The sequence below is a fragment of the Molothrus ater genome, chromosome 10 (assembly GCF_012460135.2).
Source record: "Molothrus ater isolate BHLD 08-10-18 breed brown headed cowbird chromosome 10, BPBGC_Mater_1.1, whole genome shotgun sequence".
Taxonomy (NCBI): Eukaryota; Metazoa; Chordata; class Aves; order Passeriformes; family Icteridae; genus Molothrus; species Molothrus ater.
This window is the reverse complement of record NC_050487.2, coordinates 5,819,727-5,834,867: the sequence shown is the minus strand read 5'-3', so window position 1 is coordinate 5,834,867 and position 15,141 is coordinate 5,819,727. Positions and strand designations below refer to the sequence as shown.

The 15,141-nt window shown below is 52.2% G+C and overlaps 1 protein-coding gene across 1 annotated transcript in view; it reads left to right on the top strand.

Moving 5' to 3' along the window:
• EPHB1 (EPH receptor B1) overlaps positions 1-15,141 on the top strand; it is a 79,723-nt gene that overhangs the window by 49,223 nt on the left and 15,359 nt on the right. Inside the window, exons 5-10 of the mRNA XM_036388660.2 lie at positions 3,034-3,369; positions 5,630-5,811; positions 7,455-7,617; positions 10,128-10,236; positions 10,441-10,505; positions 14,286-14,408. Of these exons, the coding sequence (XP_036244553.1) occupies positions 3,034-3,369; positions 5,630-5,811; positions 7,455-7,617; positions 10,128-10,236; positions 10,441-10,505; positions 14,286-14,408 (978 nt within the window). The remainder of the gene's footprint in view (positions 1-3,033; positions 3,370-5,629; positions 5,812-7,454; positions 7,618-10,127; positions 10,237-10,440; positions 10,506-14,285; positions 14,409-15,141) is intronic.

The following is a 15,141-nucleotide window of genomic DNA, read 5'->3' as shown; positions in this document are numbered from 1 at the left end:
CTAAGCATACATATCTGTGAGACTTTCTTGTCAAACTTTCATCCTTCCCAACACTCCCCTCCCTCCTGGGGGGGGCAGCAGCAGGGATCAAGTCTCAATCCATGCAGAGTTTGTTGTATTTTCTCCCCCCTGTCCCACTGTGGATGGGAGGAAGAGCGCAGCTGGGTGGGCAAGGTGGAGGGATGGGGTGGCTCCACATCCCACCTTACTGGCAGGCTCTGGGATTCATACATCAGCCAGGCAGCGGTGGTGATGGCAGGGAGATAGTCCCCAAGATAAATGAGGATTTAAAGTTATCTGCTCTGGCTGTCTTGTTCATAGTCTTGCAGATGGAGTATTTTTTAATAGGGGAAAGGCTGCATTAAGCATTGGTATTCAGCGATGCGTCGCTGCTCGGCTGCCTGCCCGAGCTGCCTGGCACGGCAGCAGTGTCCTCCAGCCTGTCTTTTGGTGGGAAAAGAGCCCAGGAGAGAGGAAAGAGCTGCTGTGCTCTTCAGCCTGCTGGAAACTCAGGCCTCAATCCCCTCCAGATACACTCCAGGCCCTCGAACCAGCCTGTCATGGAGCTTTAGCACACGGATGCTCCAGAACCTCCATACTGGGAAGTGCCCAGAGCACACATCAAGGAAACAGGGAAAGGATTTGTGTGTTTTGCTGGATCACCTGAGCTCTCATACAGGTATTCAGCAGGTTGCACAACTACAGATTATCTACAGATCTTTATTATGCCTCATTACATAACTGATTTATAACAGTGCTGTGCTATAGTAATACAGGAAAAAAAAGTCTCTTTGCTGATTTTTATTTCTTCTCGTAAGTGCTTGATTTTGTAGTGCTCCAATCTGAGGTACCATCTGTTCACCCACAAAGTTTCTCTGTGTCAGAGGAGTGCATAACATTGTGGAGCTGCTGGCTGTGCCCTGGAATGGAACCCTTCCAAGGGTGATCCCTGCAGTTCCTGGGCCCCTGCAGAGGAGGGAACGGGCTGCAATTAAAGTGGGAGGAATCTGGGGAGGCAGCAGTTTGCTGGGAAGGGGAAGAAATACAGGGTTTTTTTCCTTTTTCTTGAAAAGATATTAACTGCTTAAGGTGTGGAGGGAGGATTTGGATTAAGGCTGGTGAGACAGGTTGCAGATTTTTGGGGGTAACTCACTCATATTGATCCCGTTGAGCCTCTGTGAGTCCTGCAGTCTTGTTCCCCTGGGGAATCAAGGTCCTTCTCTGTGCTCTGTCCCTCCTGTGGCCCCTACAACCCTCCTGTAATTCTCTTTGACATTGGCAGCCTGGCAATACTGTGGTGCCTCAGGTACAGGAAAACCCTTTCCAACAAGGATGCTGCACTGCTGGCTGCTCCATGACAGACACTTTTACTCCTAAAGAGGAAAAAGGTTAAAGGGAATGGAATATTATTATCTTAATTTGTTTTTAAGGCTGTCATTTCTCTGGGAATTTCAGCAAAATCTTTCATCCGCATTATCCACGGCAGCAGCTTAGAGCAGCTCCCAGAGTGTCTCCATGCAGAATGACCTCTCCATCCCTCCAGCCACGTCACCATGGTGCTGATGAATCTGCCCCTGTCCAGCCCATCCCTGGCCACTCAACAGGGCTGATTTATCCACAGCCCTAACGATGTTCCCTGGCACACACACAAGGAGGGCTCCCGTGGAATGGGTTTCCCCAAGACAGAGTGTGCTTCTCTCTCTTAACCCTTCCTTGCAGGTCAAGTCCTCCATCATTTTTATTGCTCCCTGTATCATGGCAAAGTCCTTTTTCTTTCTTGGAGGTGCAGCCCCCAGCCCAGCCAGCATCAGGAATTCCTTGCTTCCCTTATTTAATATAACCAAACAGCTGAGTTTTGTGGTTTTGGCTGTGGAGCCATCCTGGCTGACCCCAAATCCTTCCCTGGGTCTGTGCAGTCGTGTGTTTGTACCTCAGTGCTGCTCTCCTGGCTTCCTCCTGAAGGGACTGCAGCCCCGATCCGGCAGCGCTTGCAATCGGAGCCGCATTCAATTCCCATCCTCTGGAGCATTTGCAATGGCTCCTGGCAGCTTTGATCAATGCAATTTTCATCTCTTGTCCAACATGGGAGCTGCTTGCAAACTATGGAGTGGTGCTGGCTTTCCTCCATGCTGGGACATTCCCAGGTTTCCAACTTGAGATACTGAACCCTTAATAACCGCTTTCCATTTTTGACTCTCTCTTCTCCTGCTGCTTCTCTGGTTCTCCATGGTGCTGGCTAAGTGATTTTTCTCTTGCTGGAATAATCTGCTCGAGGTGCTTCTCCATGTGAGCACTGCAGTTATCTCAGCATCTCCTGGTGGGATTAAAATGGGTCCAACTTCATGGATGGATCTGTGTGCATTCCACATGGAGTTTTTTTGGAGGCTTAAGAGGGTTTGTTGCATGGGAGTTTGTTGCCATCATATTTTCTGAAAAATCCCTTTGCCAGGATTTCTTCTCCTGGGAGCTGAGAAGCCTCAGAGAAAAATGAAAACAATAATTATCTGATTTGCTTCTCCTGTGTTTTGCTGCTTTGGAATGTGTTTGGACATTGTTTATCATTTAACAGGTGGTTGTCTGATTGGTTTCATGTGAATTGTTTTGACTTATTGACCAATCAGGGTCCAGCTGTGTTGGGGCTCTGGAGAGAGTCACGAGTTTTTCCTTAGTATCTTGTTAAGCCTTCTGTGAGTATCCTTTCTCTATTCTTTAGTATAGTTTTAGTATAGCATTCTTTAATATAATATAATATCATAATAAATTAGCCTTCTAAGAACATGGAGTCAGATTCATCTTTCCTCCCCAAGACAGGGGACCCCGAAAATACCGCAGGAGTTGTCGTCTCCATCTGAGAAACTTGTTTGCAGTGCAGGTGGTTGGTGCTGCCAATGTGGGAAGTTGATCCTGAGCTAAGCCAAGCTGTGGACACCAAATCCCTCTTGTGGGAGGAGCAGAGCCCTGGGGTGTCCTTCCCTGTGCTGGAGCCTCCATGGGAGGCCAAGGACGTGTCTCAGTGCCTCTCCTTCCCCACAGGTGTCCCATCCGGCCCCCGCAACGTCATCTCCATCGTCAACGAGACGTCCATCATCCTGGAGTGGCACCCGCCGCGGGAGACGGGCGGCCGGGACGACGTCACCTACAACATCGTGTGCAAGAAGTGCCGCTCGGACCGGCGCGCCTGCTCCCGCTGCGACGACAACGTGGACTTCGTGCCCCGCCAGCTGGGGCTCACCGACACCCGCGTCTTCATCAGCAACCTCTGGGCTCACACCCCCTACACCTTCGAGATCCAGGCTGTCAATGGCGTGTCCAGCAAGAGCCCCTTCCCTCAGCAGCACGTCTCCGTCAACATCACCACCAACCAGGCTGGTGAGTCCCGGTGGTGATGGAGAGTTTGGCTGTCCTGGTGCTGGCTGCCAGCTCTGTGTCCAAGAGGAAAAGCTCCCAGCATGTGAGGGTCTGTGATGGCTGTGGTGCCCCTGGCCCTGAGTGGGGAGAAAGGCCAGGAGAAGAGGGAGGAAGAGGAATGGGGATAGGGAAGGGGTGCCTGTGCCCTGGGCAGGGTAGGAGGGTTATCTGATACCTGCTTCTATCCCCGTCTAGATTGCTTGGGGATGAAATGGCATCACTGTTTTTCCAGTTGGGAGAAGGGAGATGGGGTGAATCCAGCCTTGAAACACTGTCTGACTGTGTTACAGCACAGAGGGAGCAGCATCCTGGGGCTGAGTCCAGGCTCTGTCTCCTCTGGCACATCCCTCTCCCATCATTTTCCTCTTGTCTTCTTTTCCAGGCTCCCTTTCCTCTCCCCAGTCAGGCATCAGGAGCTGAATGAGCAGCTCTGGGTCAAACAGGGATGCTGAGGGAGTGGATGTGCACATTACAAGGGAGCAACTGGTCCTGGGCTGCTATGAGGATCAGAGGGGATGGAAACCCAAGTGCTCTGGCTTTAAAAAGGGAATGGGAATTCCTGCTTTGTGCCAGGGCAGGCAGCCTTCACCATCCTGCTCCCTCTGGATAGCACAATGGAGAAACCTGGTGTAAATATTTCAGTGTAAATATTTCAGTGTTAACCAGTGTAAATATTTCAGTCTCCTGGCTCCAGGGAATACAAATCTACACTTGTGCCTGGCTGGCATCGCTGTCTGCTGAACCACCGTGCAGCCAAACCTGCCTCTTGTTTCCAGGCTTTTTTTTTTCCTGAGGTGGATTTTGGGGTGTTTCTTAGCTCTTCTCCCATCATGGAGAGCTGGGAACAGCCAGGTCACCCTCATCTGTCTTGTCTGTACCCTAGTGGTCCCTGTTTGTCTTGCAAAGGCTGATTGCAAACATGAAAATGCTGGGCTGTGGGGTAACCTGATGGAAATTCACCAGGGATATCCAGGGCATTGGTGCTCTCCCTCTAAAATCTCTGGCTTTGCAGAGGGTTTTTCCAACCATTTCCCCAGCTCCATCCAAACTAATGGGAGTTAATAAAACAGCAATCAATCTGAGTGGTTAATTTCAGCCCATGAGCATATTCCTGGAGCAGATGTGGAGAGATTAAAAAAATAATACAGGATTAAGTATTCTGGGTAAACAAAGGCAGTGCTGAACTATCCACATCTTCCACTGGAACCATGAGAAGCTGGGCTCCTGCCACCCCCTGATTCCCTCCATGGCATGATCCCATGCCCCAGGCTGGTTGTGCTGGGTTCAGGTATTCCTTGGATTCACAGAGGGGAGGAATTTTCCCTGCCCAGCACTGTAGGGATGGTGAGGGGGAGCAGGAGGGCAGAGATGGCTGGACTGGGAGCTGACTCTGTGGATAGGACATGCCAGTTCCCCTTTGACTGTGGACAGACTTGGATACTTTTCTTTTGAAAGGATTAAGTGCAGGATTAGGGCTGTACTGGCTGGCTCTGCCCCTTATAAGTATAGCTTGGAGGGCACAAAGCCTTTGGAAAGGGTCTCCTGACTGGTTTGGTGGCTCAGTGTCTCTAATGGTTGAAGGACAGTGTTGCTGTTTTACTGGGAGAAGCACATTTGGGTGCTGAGGATGAGCATCCCCCCCTGAGAGCCCCTAAGAGCAGCCCCAGCAGCTTCTCTGGAGCCAAAGCTGGGCTGGGGTGTCCCTGCCCTGGTTCCCTGTCACTGTCCTCAGGGTGGGCAGATTTTTGCTCCCACATGCCACTTCTGAGAGTGTGTGGGGTGGCAGTTGTGGCACAGCTGCCTGGGTGCTGAGTGCTGGCTCCCCAGAGAGGCTGTTACAGCAAAAGATGTCACAGAGAGCTGGACCCTGTCACCAAACCTTGGTTTGCCCCACTGGGGAGAGCTTTGCTGTGTCGCTCCCACCATGGGAGACATCCTTGGAGCAAGCAGTCCCACGGAGAAGGAACACCAAGGATTTCCAAGCCCCTAATTAAAAGGAGCAGTTGGTTTAAATAGCAGAATTCCCTCAGTGACTTGCTGCTCTGCTTCCATGTAAAGCTGCTGAGATGCAGTCTTCCCACTGCTAATGAGTGAGCTGGTCCCATGGGGAAGCCAGCCACAGGCATGGGAGATTTGGGATGCCGTGGGGATTTCCCCCCTCTCAAGGCCATTTTCCTACCCCTCTCCATTAATTTTCCCTCTCTCCCTGCTTCCTTGGCAGCCCCCTCCACCGTGCCCATCATGCACCAGGTGAGTGCCACCATGAGGAGCATCACTCTGTCCTGGCCCCAGCCTGAGCAGCCCAACGGGATCATCCTGGACTACGAGATCCGCTACTACGAGAAGCTGAGCCGCATCTGCACGCCCGACGTGGGCAGCACCGTGGGCTCCAGGCCGGCCCCGGTGAGCCTGGGGGAGCCCTGCTCTGGGGCTGGCTGGGGCATGGGGCCAGGGGCAGCAGCAATGGGCTCTGAGACAGGCTCTGCTGGGAATGGGCAGGTAGGACAGGCAGCAGCTTGCCTGAGCTGCCTGCAGAAGGTGGGAGTGAGTTGGGATTGCAGATGCTAAATCACAGAGCAGCTTGAGTTGGAAAGGACCTTAAAGCTCAGCTAGTTCCACCCCCCTGCCATAGGACACCTCTCCCTAGGTTGGGTTGCTCAGAGCCCTGTCCAACCTGAGCCGTTCCTTCCCTGTGGCAGCATTTGTCCAGGACATCAGTGCCTGTGGCCACTTGGCTCTGGTGTTTGCTAGGATGAGAAGGGACCTGAATGATGGGGATGGCATCAGAAGGAGGGGAGGGGGTTGGAGAGGACCAGGGAAGGTTATAGAGGTTGTCCCTGCCCTGGGTCACTGCCTGCCACTGGTCCTGTCCCTGGCAGCTGTCCTGTCCTGCAGGGGACACGCTTCCAAGCCCTGCGATGAACCGTGCCTGGCCCAAGCTGTTCCAGCTCTCCTGTGTCTCGCCAGCTCTAATGAATTCCTCTAAGTATGAATAATTAGATGATCTCACCAGCAGCCTCTTACCAGCAAAGCACTGGGGAATGTGGTAAAAAATGACAGTGGAGACACATGAGGTTTCCAGCAAGGTTTAGGCCAAGGACCTGTGCCAGCAGAGCAGGACTGCAGGGACTGGGGATGTCAGCAGAGAGTTGCCCTTGATCCTGCTTGAGCAGGGTCTCGTAGGGCACATTATGGAGTTTAGTGGAATCACAGAATGGTTTGGGTTGGAAGAGACCTTAAAGATCGTTCAGTTCCAGCCCCCGTGCTGTGGGCAGGGACGTGAGGTTTCCATAACTGTGGGATGTTTCTGAAATGCACAAGGACGTCAGTCATTTGAAGAGGAGGAATCTGTTGTTCATAAATTATTTTTGCTCTGGATGATCTTATTGTTTCCCTCTGCTATTCCATGCTCCCTGCTCTGGTGGGATCAGGGGGCTGACTGGGAGGTACATGCTGCAGGGGCCTCCCCAGTTCCTCGTGGGTCCTGTTTCATAAAATTATAGAATGTCCTGGGTTGAAAGGACCTTGAAACTCATCTTGTTCCACCCCCTGGCACAGGCAGGGACACCTTCCACTAGCCCAGGTTGCTCCAAGCCCCATCCAAGCTGGCTTTGGACACTTCCAGGGATCCAGGTGCAGCCATAGCTGCTCTGGGCAGCCTGTGCCACGGCCTCACTACCCTCACAGGGAGAGTCTCCTGTGAATATCCAGCCTAAATGTACTCTCTGTCAGTGGGAAGCCATTCCCCCTTGTCCTGTCACTCCAGATCCCTATAAATAGTCCATCCCTATCCTTCTTGCAGCTCCCTTCAGGTACTGTAAGGCCACAATTAGGTCACCCCAAAGCCTTCTCCAAGGCTGAACAATCCCAATTCTCCCAGCCTTTCCCATGGGATCCTCTGGGTCAGGGATACTTCTGAAGCAGAACCAGAGCCTCTCCCTTATCCCCCTGCAGCCAAACCCCATCCCTGCCCTCAAAGGGACAGCTGGGTTGCCCTCCCGCTGTCCCTGTCCCACTGAGGGTGGCTCTCTCTCGGGTGCCCACAGGACCACAACGAGTACAACTCGTCCATGGCGCGCAGCCAGACGAACACGGCGCGGCTGGAGGGGCTGCGGCCCGGCATGGTCTACGTGGTGCAGGTGCGCGCCCGCACCGTGGCCGGCTACGGCAAGTACAGCGGCAAGATGTGCTTCCAGACCCTCACTGACGGTGAGTGCGGCCGCACGGCGGCGTGGGCTGCTCCAGCCTCGTGCTCTGGTGGGATTCAAGGAGCTTGTGTTCACAAAGCTCTGTCCCAGCGGTGTGGGGTTCTCCAGCCTCGTGCTCTGATGGGATTGAAGGAGCTTGTGTGCACAATGCTCTGTCCCAGCGGCACGGTGGTGTCTCCATGTGCTCTGATGGGATGGAAGGAGCTTGTGTGCACAAAGCTCTGTCCCCACAGGTGTGGGGTTCTCCAGCTTCGTGCTCTGGTGGGAGTGAAGGAGCTTGTGTGCACAAAGCTCTGTCCCAGTGGCATGGAGATGCTCCAGCCTCGTGCTCTGGTGGGATTGAAGGAGCTTGTGTGCACAAAGCTCTGTCCCAGCAGCATGGCAGTGTCTCCACATGCTCTGGTGGGACTGAAGGAGCCTGTGTACACAAAGCTCTGTCCCAGCAGGCAGCATGGCAGGAGCTGGGTGATTTATGGCGGTCTCTCGTGAACCGCCAGCGGGAGGAGGGATCCGCTCTCAATCTCCTGGCTCCAGGTTTTCCCCCGCTATTTATTTCTGTCTCTGCTGCCTTGAGCTGTGGGGACAGAAGCCCCTGGCATCAGCTGTGAGTCTGGTACGGTGTGGTGGGGTGGGAGGAGGGTTGTAGACCCTTGGAGGAAGGGTCTGGGATACTTGGAGTCCCTCTGAGCCATCAGGGCAAAGCTGGGGTGGTCAGACCCATCTGAAAGCTGATTTCCCATTCCAAAGGGGTGTGTTGGGCCAGCTCATGACCTTCATGGCTTCTTCTGGCCCCAGCCTTTCCCTGCACCACAAACACTGGCTTCCTTTAGAAACTGCTACTCATGGGAGTGTTTTCCATTAATCCCAGCTTCAGGACTTATCCAGAAGTTGGTGAATGAAGCAGGTCCTGTGTCATGGTTTGGAATGGGAGGAAATTTAGAGAAGTGAAATTAGTGAATTTAGGGAAATTTTAAAATTGGGGAAGTCTTAAATTAGTGAACCAAAACTGCTACATCCTCCTACCCCTGGGGCAGCAGTTCCCTGTTGCTGCTGGTGTGGTTCCTTCTCTGCTTAGGTGATATCCATGGCTCCCAGCCTCACTGCCTGTCTTCCTTAAATCTTTTCTTCTTTCCTAAAACGGGTCACCCCAAGCATGCATTCATGTCGAGTGCCAGCTAGGTGGGAAGAGGAAAACCATGCTGGGTGACCAAAGGGAAGGAAATGGTAATAAACCCCCCTCCAATGCCTCGAATATTCAGGATTAGAGAAGCGAGAAGAAAAATCCTGCCTCAAATAAGCAATTAATTGAAATTTAATAAGAATGGATTGTGTAGCTTATTAAATAATAATTGATTGTTAGATGAGAATTTCTCAGGATTTAAGCAGCATGCAAGAGATAAATCTAGTTGCCAGTAATTAACTGCAGAGTAGAAAGTACAGATAAAAGGGTGCTAAATGCTTTCTTTTGGATGAGTTTTATTTTAACCCTTTCATGTGGCTTGTGGCACAACCTGGTAGACCTTGATGGGGCATTGGAGAGAGGTTTATTTCTGGAATGCTACAGAAGCCCCAGGAATGTGGGATCTGCTGGATACTGTCTGTTGAGAGTACCCACACCAGTGATGAGGCAGGGAAAAATGGGGGAGACACATGGAGGGTGCCTGTAGCTTTTTGGGGGTTCCTCCAGGCATGTTCAGTCCTCCTGGTGCCAGCTTGGCTTTCACCCCAGCCTGCTGCTGAAGGATGCAGGGAGTGGCTGAGCAGACAAAGGAGGTTCCAAGGGATGCTTGGTGAGGAAAGGATGCTGTGGGTACCATGGCTTTGCAAATTTTGAGATATTAAAACCTACAGGGAGGCCTGTGGCGAGGGTTCCCAGGTTCTCCTGAGCCTCACTCCCAAAGTTCACCATTGTATGAGCTTTGATATCATTTGTGTGAACTCTCTAATGTCTGATCTGGGTGAAGTCTTGGCACAGCATTCTCTGGCTGGCTTGGTTATTAATGGTGTTCTCCTCCTCTCCTACAACTTGTAGGTATTTTGTGTCTGTGAGACCCCATGTTAAAATTGGTCTAAGTGGCCAACAGGTTTAAATCATAGTCTCAAAAAGGTTTGGGTTGGAAGAGACCCTAAAGCTCATCTTGTTCCAGCCCCCTGCCATGTGCAGAGACACCTTCTGGTAGATCAGGTTGCTACATAAATGAATTTATTGAGGAAAGAGAAATGCCAAAGCAATGGACAAAGCCACCTTTGGGAACCTGGGCCCATGCACATTGGTCTGATGTTATTTCCAGAATCTTCTCTCCTCTGCCTTTAAGGGAAAGGTGTATGAGCCAAGCATACACCAGTGCAACATGGCACTGGTTCATCCCCTGCCTCAGCTGACCCCCCTGCCTGGATCCCCCTTGGGAGCAGCACCCTTGGGATCAGAGGGGATCCCTTCCCCCTTCCCAAGGGCTGCTCTCACTCCATGAGGTGCCAGGGAGGACTGACCCCATCCCTCTTCCCTCACAGATGATTACAAGTCAGAGCTGAGAGAGCAGCTGCCCCTGATCGCGGGCTCTGCAGCAGCTGGGGTGGTCTTCATCGTCTCCCTGGTGGCCATTTCCATCGTCTGCAGCAGGTGGGTCCCTGTGGGATCAGTGTCCCTGGAAGGGGGAGGTGCTAAGGTGCAGATTAGGGGTGGGAGGGGTGGATGGGGGACCCATGTGGCCAGAGGCAACAGCATGATGCCACTGCTCATGGAGTGCTGGTGGCAGGGGAGTGGTTTGGGCCACCAGCAGCTGCTGCTGCCTGAATCCTGCTGTTGTCTCCCCTGTTCTCCCAGGAAGCGTGCCTACAGCAAGGAGGCCGTGTACAGTGACAAACTGCAGCACTACAGCACCGGCAGAGGTGAGCAGGGAAAGTGGGAAAAGCAGATGGGAGGCGCTCCCAAACCTGCACCTGGCATTGCCCCACTCCTCCCCTTCCAAGGGGGACCGTGGGGTGGTGGGAGCCCCATGGCAGATGGACAGGACCCAAGGGTGGGAGTGGAGATGTCCACATGTGTCTGTCAGGGTGTGGGGAGGGTGGGCCGCAGTGGTGCAGCACTGTGGGTGGAAGAGTAGCAGGAGGGATCTGGGGAATGATGATGGATTTGGGGATATGTCAGGGGACAAGGGATGGGGAGACGATGCTGTGAAGATTCCCAGAGGAGAAAAGAAGGGTGAAAGGTGGTGTTTAGAGGGAAGGTGAGTCCTTGGTCTCCTGCCACGGGCTCTGCCTGGGTCTGGATTGATGCTAAGGTGTTAGAGGGATTCTGGATTTTGGGAGCATGAGGTTGCTGGCATTGCTGCTGTCCTGGCTGTGTGGCTGATGCTTGCTCTCTTCCTTGCTCTGGAAAGGATGTGCAGCCAGTGACTGGGAATGTTTAACTGGCTTTGGGCTGCTGATTCCCTTGGCAAACAATTAGGAGAGCCTGAGCTTTTCCTAGGAGACCTCTGTGGCTGGTGGAGCTGTGCACCAGAATTAATTCCTGATGTATTAGTGTGTAATGCCTGCTCTGGTGCCCCTCCAGCAGCCAGCACTGCAAATGAAAATAAAGCAGCAGCTTTGGGGGGCAGGATTTTCCTGGTGTCTGCTGATTCCATTCCCATCCCTGGGGGATGTAAATCCCATTTTTGCTCTCCTAGAGTTGCTTCCCAGGTGCAGTTTGCTTGTGGAAGAACCATCTTGGTCCTGGGTGCCTCCTTGGGGGAAAGAGGTGTGGGATGCAGGGATGGAGGAAGGATGGGTGGGAAGGCAGGGAATCACTCACAGTATGGGTGAGCAGAGGGGAGGAATGGGGATGGAGCAATTGGCCTGGCTGAGAAGAACAGGAGGGCTGGAGAGAGCTAAAGAGGGAGTGGAGACAAGCAGGAGAGCCCAGCCAAGAGAGCAAAGCACACTGGATCTCTTTAGACCCTCTTGGCATCACACTGATCCCTCCCAACATGGTGGAAGCACTTTGGGGGGCCCTGAACCTCCTGGGAAGCAATAAACTGTTTTCCAAACATCACTGGGTGATGACAGACCTGTGCTTTTCCTCCCTCTTTTCTCCACATTGCTGCACTGTGGGGTGCAGGGCAAGGTTAATTTGATGCCTGATGGATAAACTCACATTAGGCTGCAGACTGACTGGTTTTTCACATTTTCCTCCTGTTTTGAAGCATTCCCTACTACACATGCATCCCTAGCTGGCTCCAAGCGCACCAAAATTCAGGATGCTCAACCTGGGTAGGGAAGCAATTGCAGCATGTGCCTGTCCTGTGTTTCTAAACCTGGGGGCTGTGATGACTGGTGTCAGAAATCCAGGGTGCCAGCAGTACCCTGTCAAGGTTAGTGAGCCTCTGGGCACTCTGACAGTGCAGAGCAAAACAGGTGGGAAATTTGTGGTGAGCAACTAATGGAGTAATGAGAGCATCCTCTGGAACAAATCACCATGTGTTCAGTGGCACAGCAATTACAGCCTCCCAGCACAGCTCTGCCATCCCTCCAGCAGCCCCCTGGGATCACCTGCTGCTGGCAGAGTGCTCCAAGTGGACTTTGGGGTGAGATGGGGTCTCTCAGGGTGTAATTTTTTGTGGTTTATCTTTTCCATTGCTTCACTGGGAGCTTTGAGGCTGGGGGAAAGAGGAAAAAAACACCCTGTTGAAGCACCAGCAGTTCAACAGGAAGGGTTTTTCTCTGTCCCCATGATATTTATTGCCAAGGAAGTGTGATGCCAGAAGGAATTGGCCACTGGAGTCAGGGTCATGGTGCAGAGCACTTCAACTTTTAAAGAGTGATAAAAAGTTTGCCCTTGTCTGCGGTAGTGAAAGATGGCCTAATCCAGTTTTCGGGATTCTTGGGATGATTTTAAGAGCACAGAGCTCTTCTTTGCAGGTGGGTTCACAATGGGTGCTTTTGGTGGTGTGCTCCAGTACCTGGAATTTCACCCAGCTTTTGCTGGTGTGGGAATGATGAGCTGGGGGCTGATGTTGGCAGAGGTGAGGAGTGGGTTTAGGTGCCCAATCTCTCATTTTGGATGGGATGAGGATGAGGGGGGAGCTCATCCTGGTGATTACTGAGCCTATGGACACATCAGAGGGTATTTGAAAACCAGCCTGTGTTGACAGGGAAGAGGAAACTTGGGCATTGTTTTCTCCTCTGTTCTTTCAATATTTTGATCAGTGAGCTAGTCTCCGTTACGATCCTGTAAATCCCTTTGTAATCCTGGCTGGAGCATCAGCTGCTCTTGTAAAAGAATTTATGGGGCAGTTAAAGTGTATGAGACAGAGCCATAAAGGGATTTATGAAGTGGGAGATGCACAGATGGCTTCATTGCAGCCTCCCCTGCCTCTGAGGTGCAGAACTTCTGCCCCAAAGGCCCCTCTTGGGGGTGAGGATGCTCCTGCCTGGTCCTTCCTGAGTCCTTGATGCCCCACAGCTCTCCCCTGGTGGCTGTTTGGCACCAGCAGTGCCCACTGTGAGGCTTTCATGCTTCCTCCTGAATTATTTCACAGCTGGGAGCTGATTTAGATTCCTGGTGCAGAGCTGATGCTGTGGTCCATGCATCCATTTGTATGCCAGCTCTGCAGGGGCTCTGGGAAGCACTGGTGTGATGGGATCATGGCCTTGGAACAGTCCTGAGCAGTGTAACTGAGGGCTGTTAATCCCTATAAGGGTGAAGTACCTTGGGGAAGGGACCGGGCAGTGATGACCCTCCTGGTCTCATCCAGAGATCACCTTGAGGGGCTGCTATGCCATCTACAGTCCTCTTTTTGGGTGAGAAATGGCACAGGAAGCTGACCTCCCCAGGGGGACACCACAGCCCATTGCAGGTCCCTTTTGGGCAGCACCACAACCCAGGTGTCCAGCTGAGCCCTGTGTCCTCACTGTGCCCTCGGCAGCTCCGTAAGCCCCAGCCATCCAAATGTGACATCTGCAAACCCATTTGGGACATCTGGGGACCTGTTTTTGTTTTGTCCCCCTTGGAAAAGGGCAGGAGCCCACCTTGTGCATGTCCCTGCAGCGTGGCCAGATCCTGTGAACACACATTGCCCCAGGCTCAGGACTGCCCGCGTGTCCCGGCGTCCTGCCAAGCCGTATTTCACGGATCCACACCAGTTGTTGGTCATAATTGCTGCACTCTGTCAATTTAGTAGCAGCCACAAAGCCATCAGAGGCCTTTTTGGGTAAATAAATATTTCTTCACTAACACGTGGAGCCTCGTAAAGCCTTCACTGTAAAGCCAGCATGCTGTAGTTCAGGCCTGTAACTGCTCCCATTGCCGTGGAGGAGAAGGAGGAAGGATAATGGGAGAGGAGTGGAGGGTAGAGTTGGGTGAATTGGTGGCCTGAAGGGGATGATAAGGGTCTGGGTAGGTGAGTACAGTGATAGTAGCCACTTAGTGGAGAGTGTGAGGACAGAAGGGTCTCCAGTTCTTGGCCATGGTACAACTGCTGTTGGTTTTCCAGGCTGCCCAGAGACCGTGGGGATCCACTCTACCTGGCATTGTTCAGGGTCAGGTTGGATGGGGCTTGGAGCAAAGTGGTTTAGTGGAAGGTGTCCCTGCTCATGAGGGATGGTATGGAATAAACCCAAACAATTCTATTAACTCTGTTTCTATAATTCTCTCCCTTTTGCTGTTGTTCCTGTCTTCCCTGTGACAAGGGTCTCCAGGGATGAAGATCTACATCGACCCCTTCACCTACGAGGACCCCAACGAAGCAGTCCGAGAGTTTGCCAAGGAGATTGATGTGTCCTTTGTGAAGATTGAAGAGGTCATTGGGGCAGGTGGGTCTCTGTGTCCTGCTGTCCATCTTTCCCTGCCCTCTCTGCTGCTCCTGTGTGGCTGTGCTCCACCCACCTGGAGCAACTTTGTGCGGGAGCACATATGGTCCTTCACCTGGAAGGCCCCAGTGAAGCCTTGAAACATCAGGCTTTCCTGGGTTTGTGGTGGGTTAGGGTGGACATGAGGTTGTGTCATGCTTTCAAATTTCCTCTGAGGTGGGAAAGGCTCCAGGAACGTATTCACTGGCTGACCACAGGGCCTCTTGGGATTTTCTATGTGGCTTTTCCATGAGATAACAAGAAAAGCTTGACCTCACTGTAGTCTGTGCCATACTCCCCTGCATATGTATATATACACACACATGCGTATGTGTATGTGTGATCTGTGCTGTTTTATTGCCATTTTTAAATAACTGTGTCATACTCTTAGAGGAGAAAGTGAGAAGCCAGGGAGGGGAAGCTGTGAGGAAGCAATGAGTCAGTTTGTTTGGGATCAAGTTCAGCAATGTATCACCTGGCCTTTGCTGCTCATCAAGGCAAAATGGCTGCGAACATGGCTTAAATATAATCCCTCCACAGGCAAGTTTTGCTTTAGTGAAGTAAAAGCCCTCCTGCATTCTCTGTATTTTAAATCAGAGAGGAGCAATGTAAACAGCCCAATTATTTCCCACCCCAAGATAAGTGATGTGCAGAAAGGCAGCTGAGATTAACAACACTGACACCTGATATTTGAGGT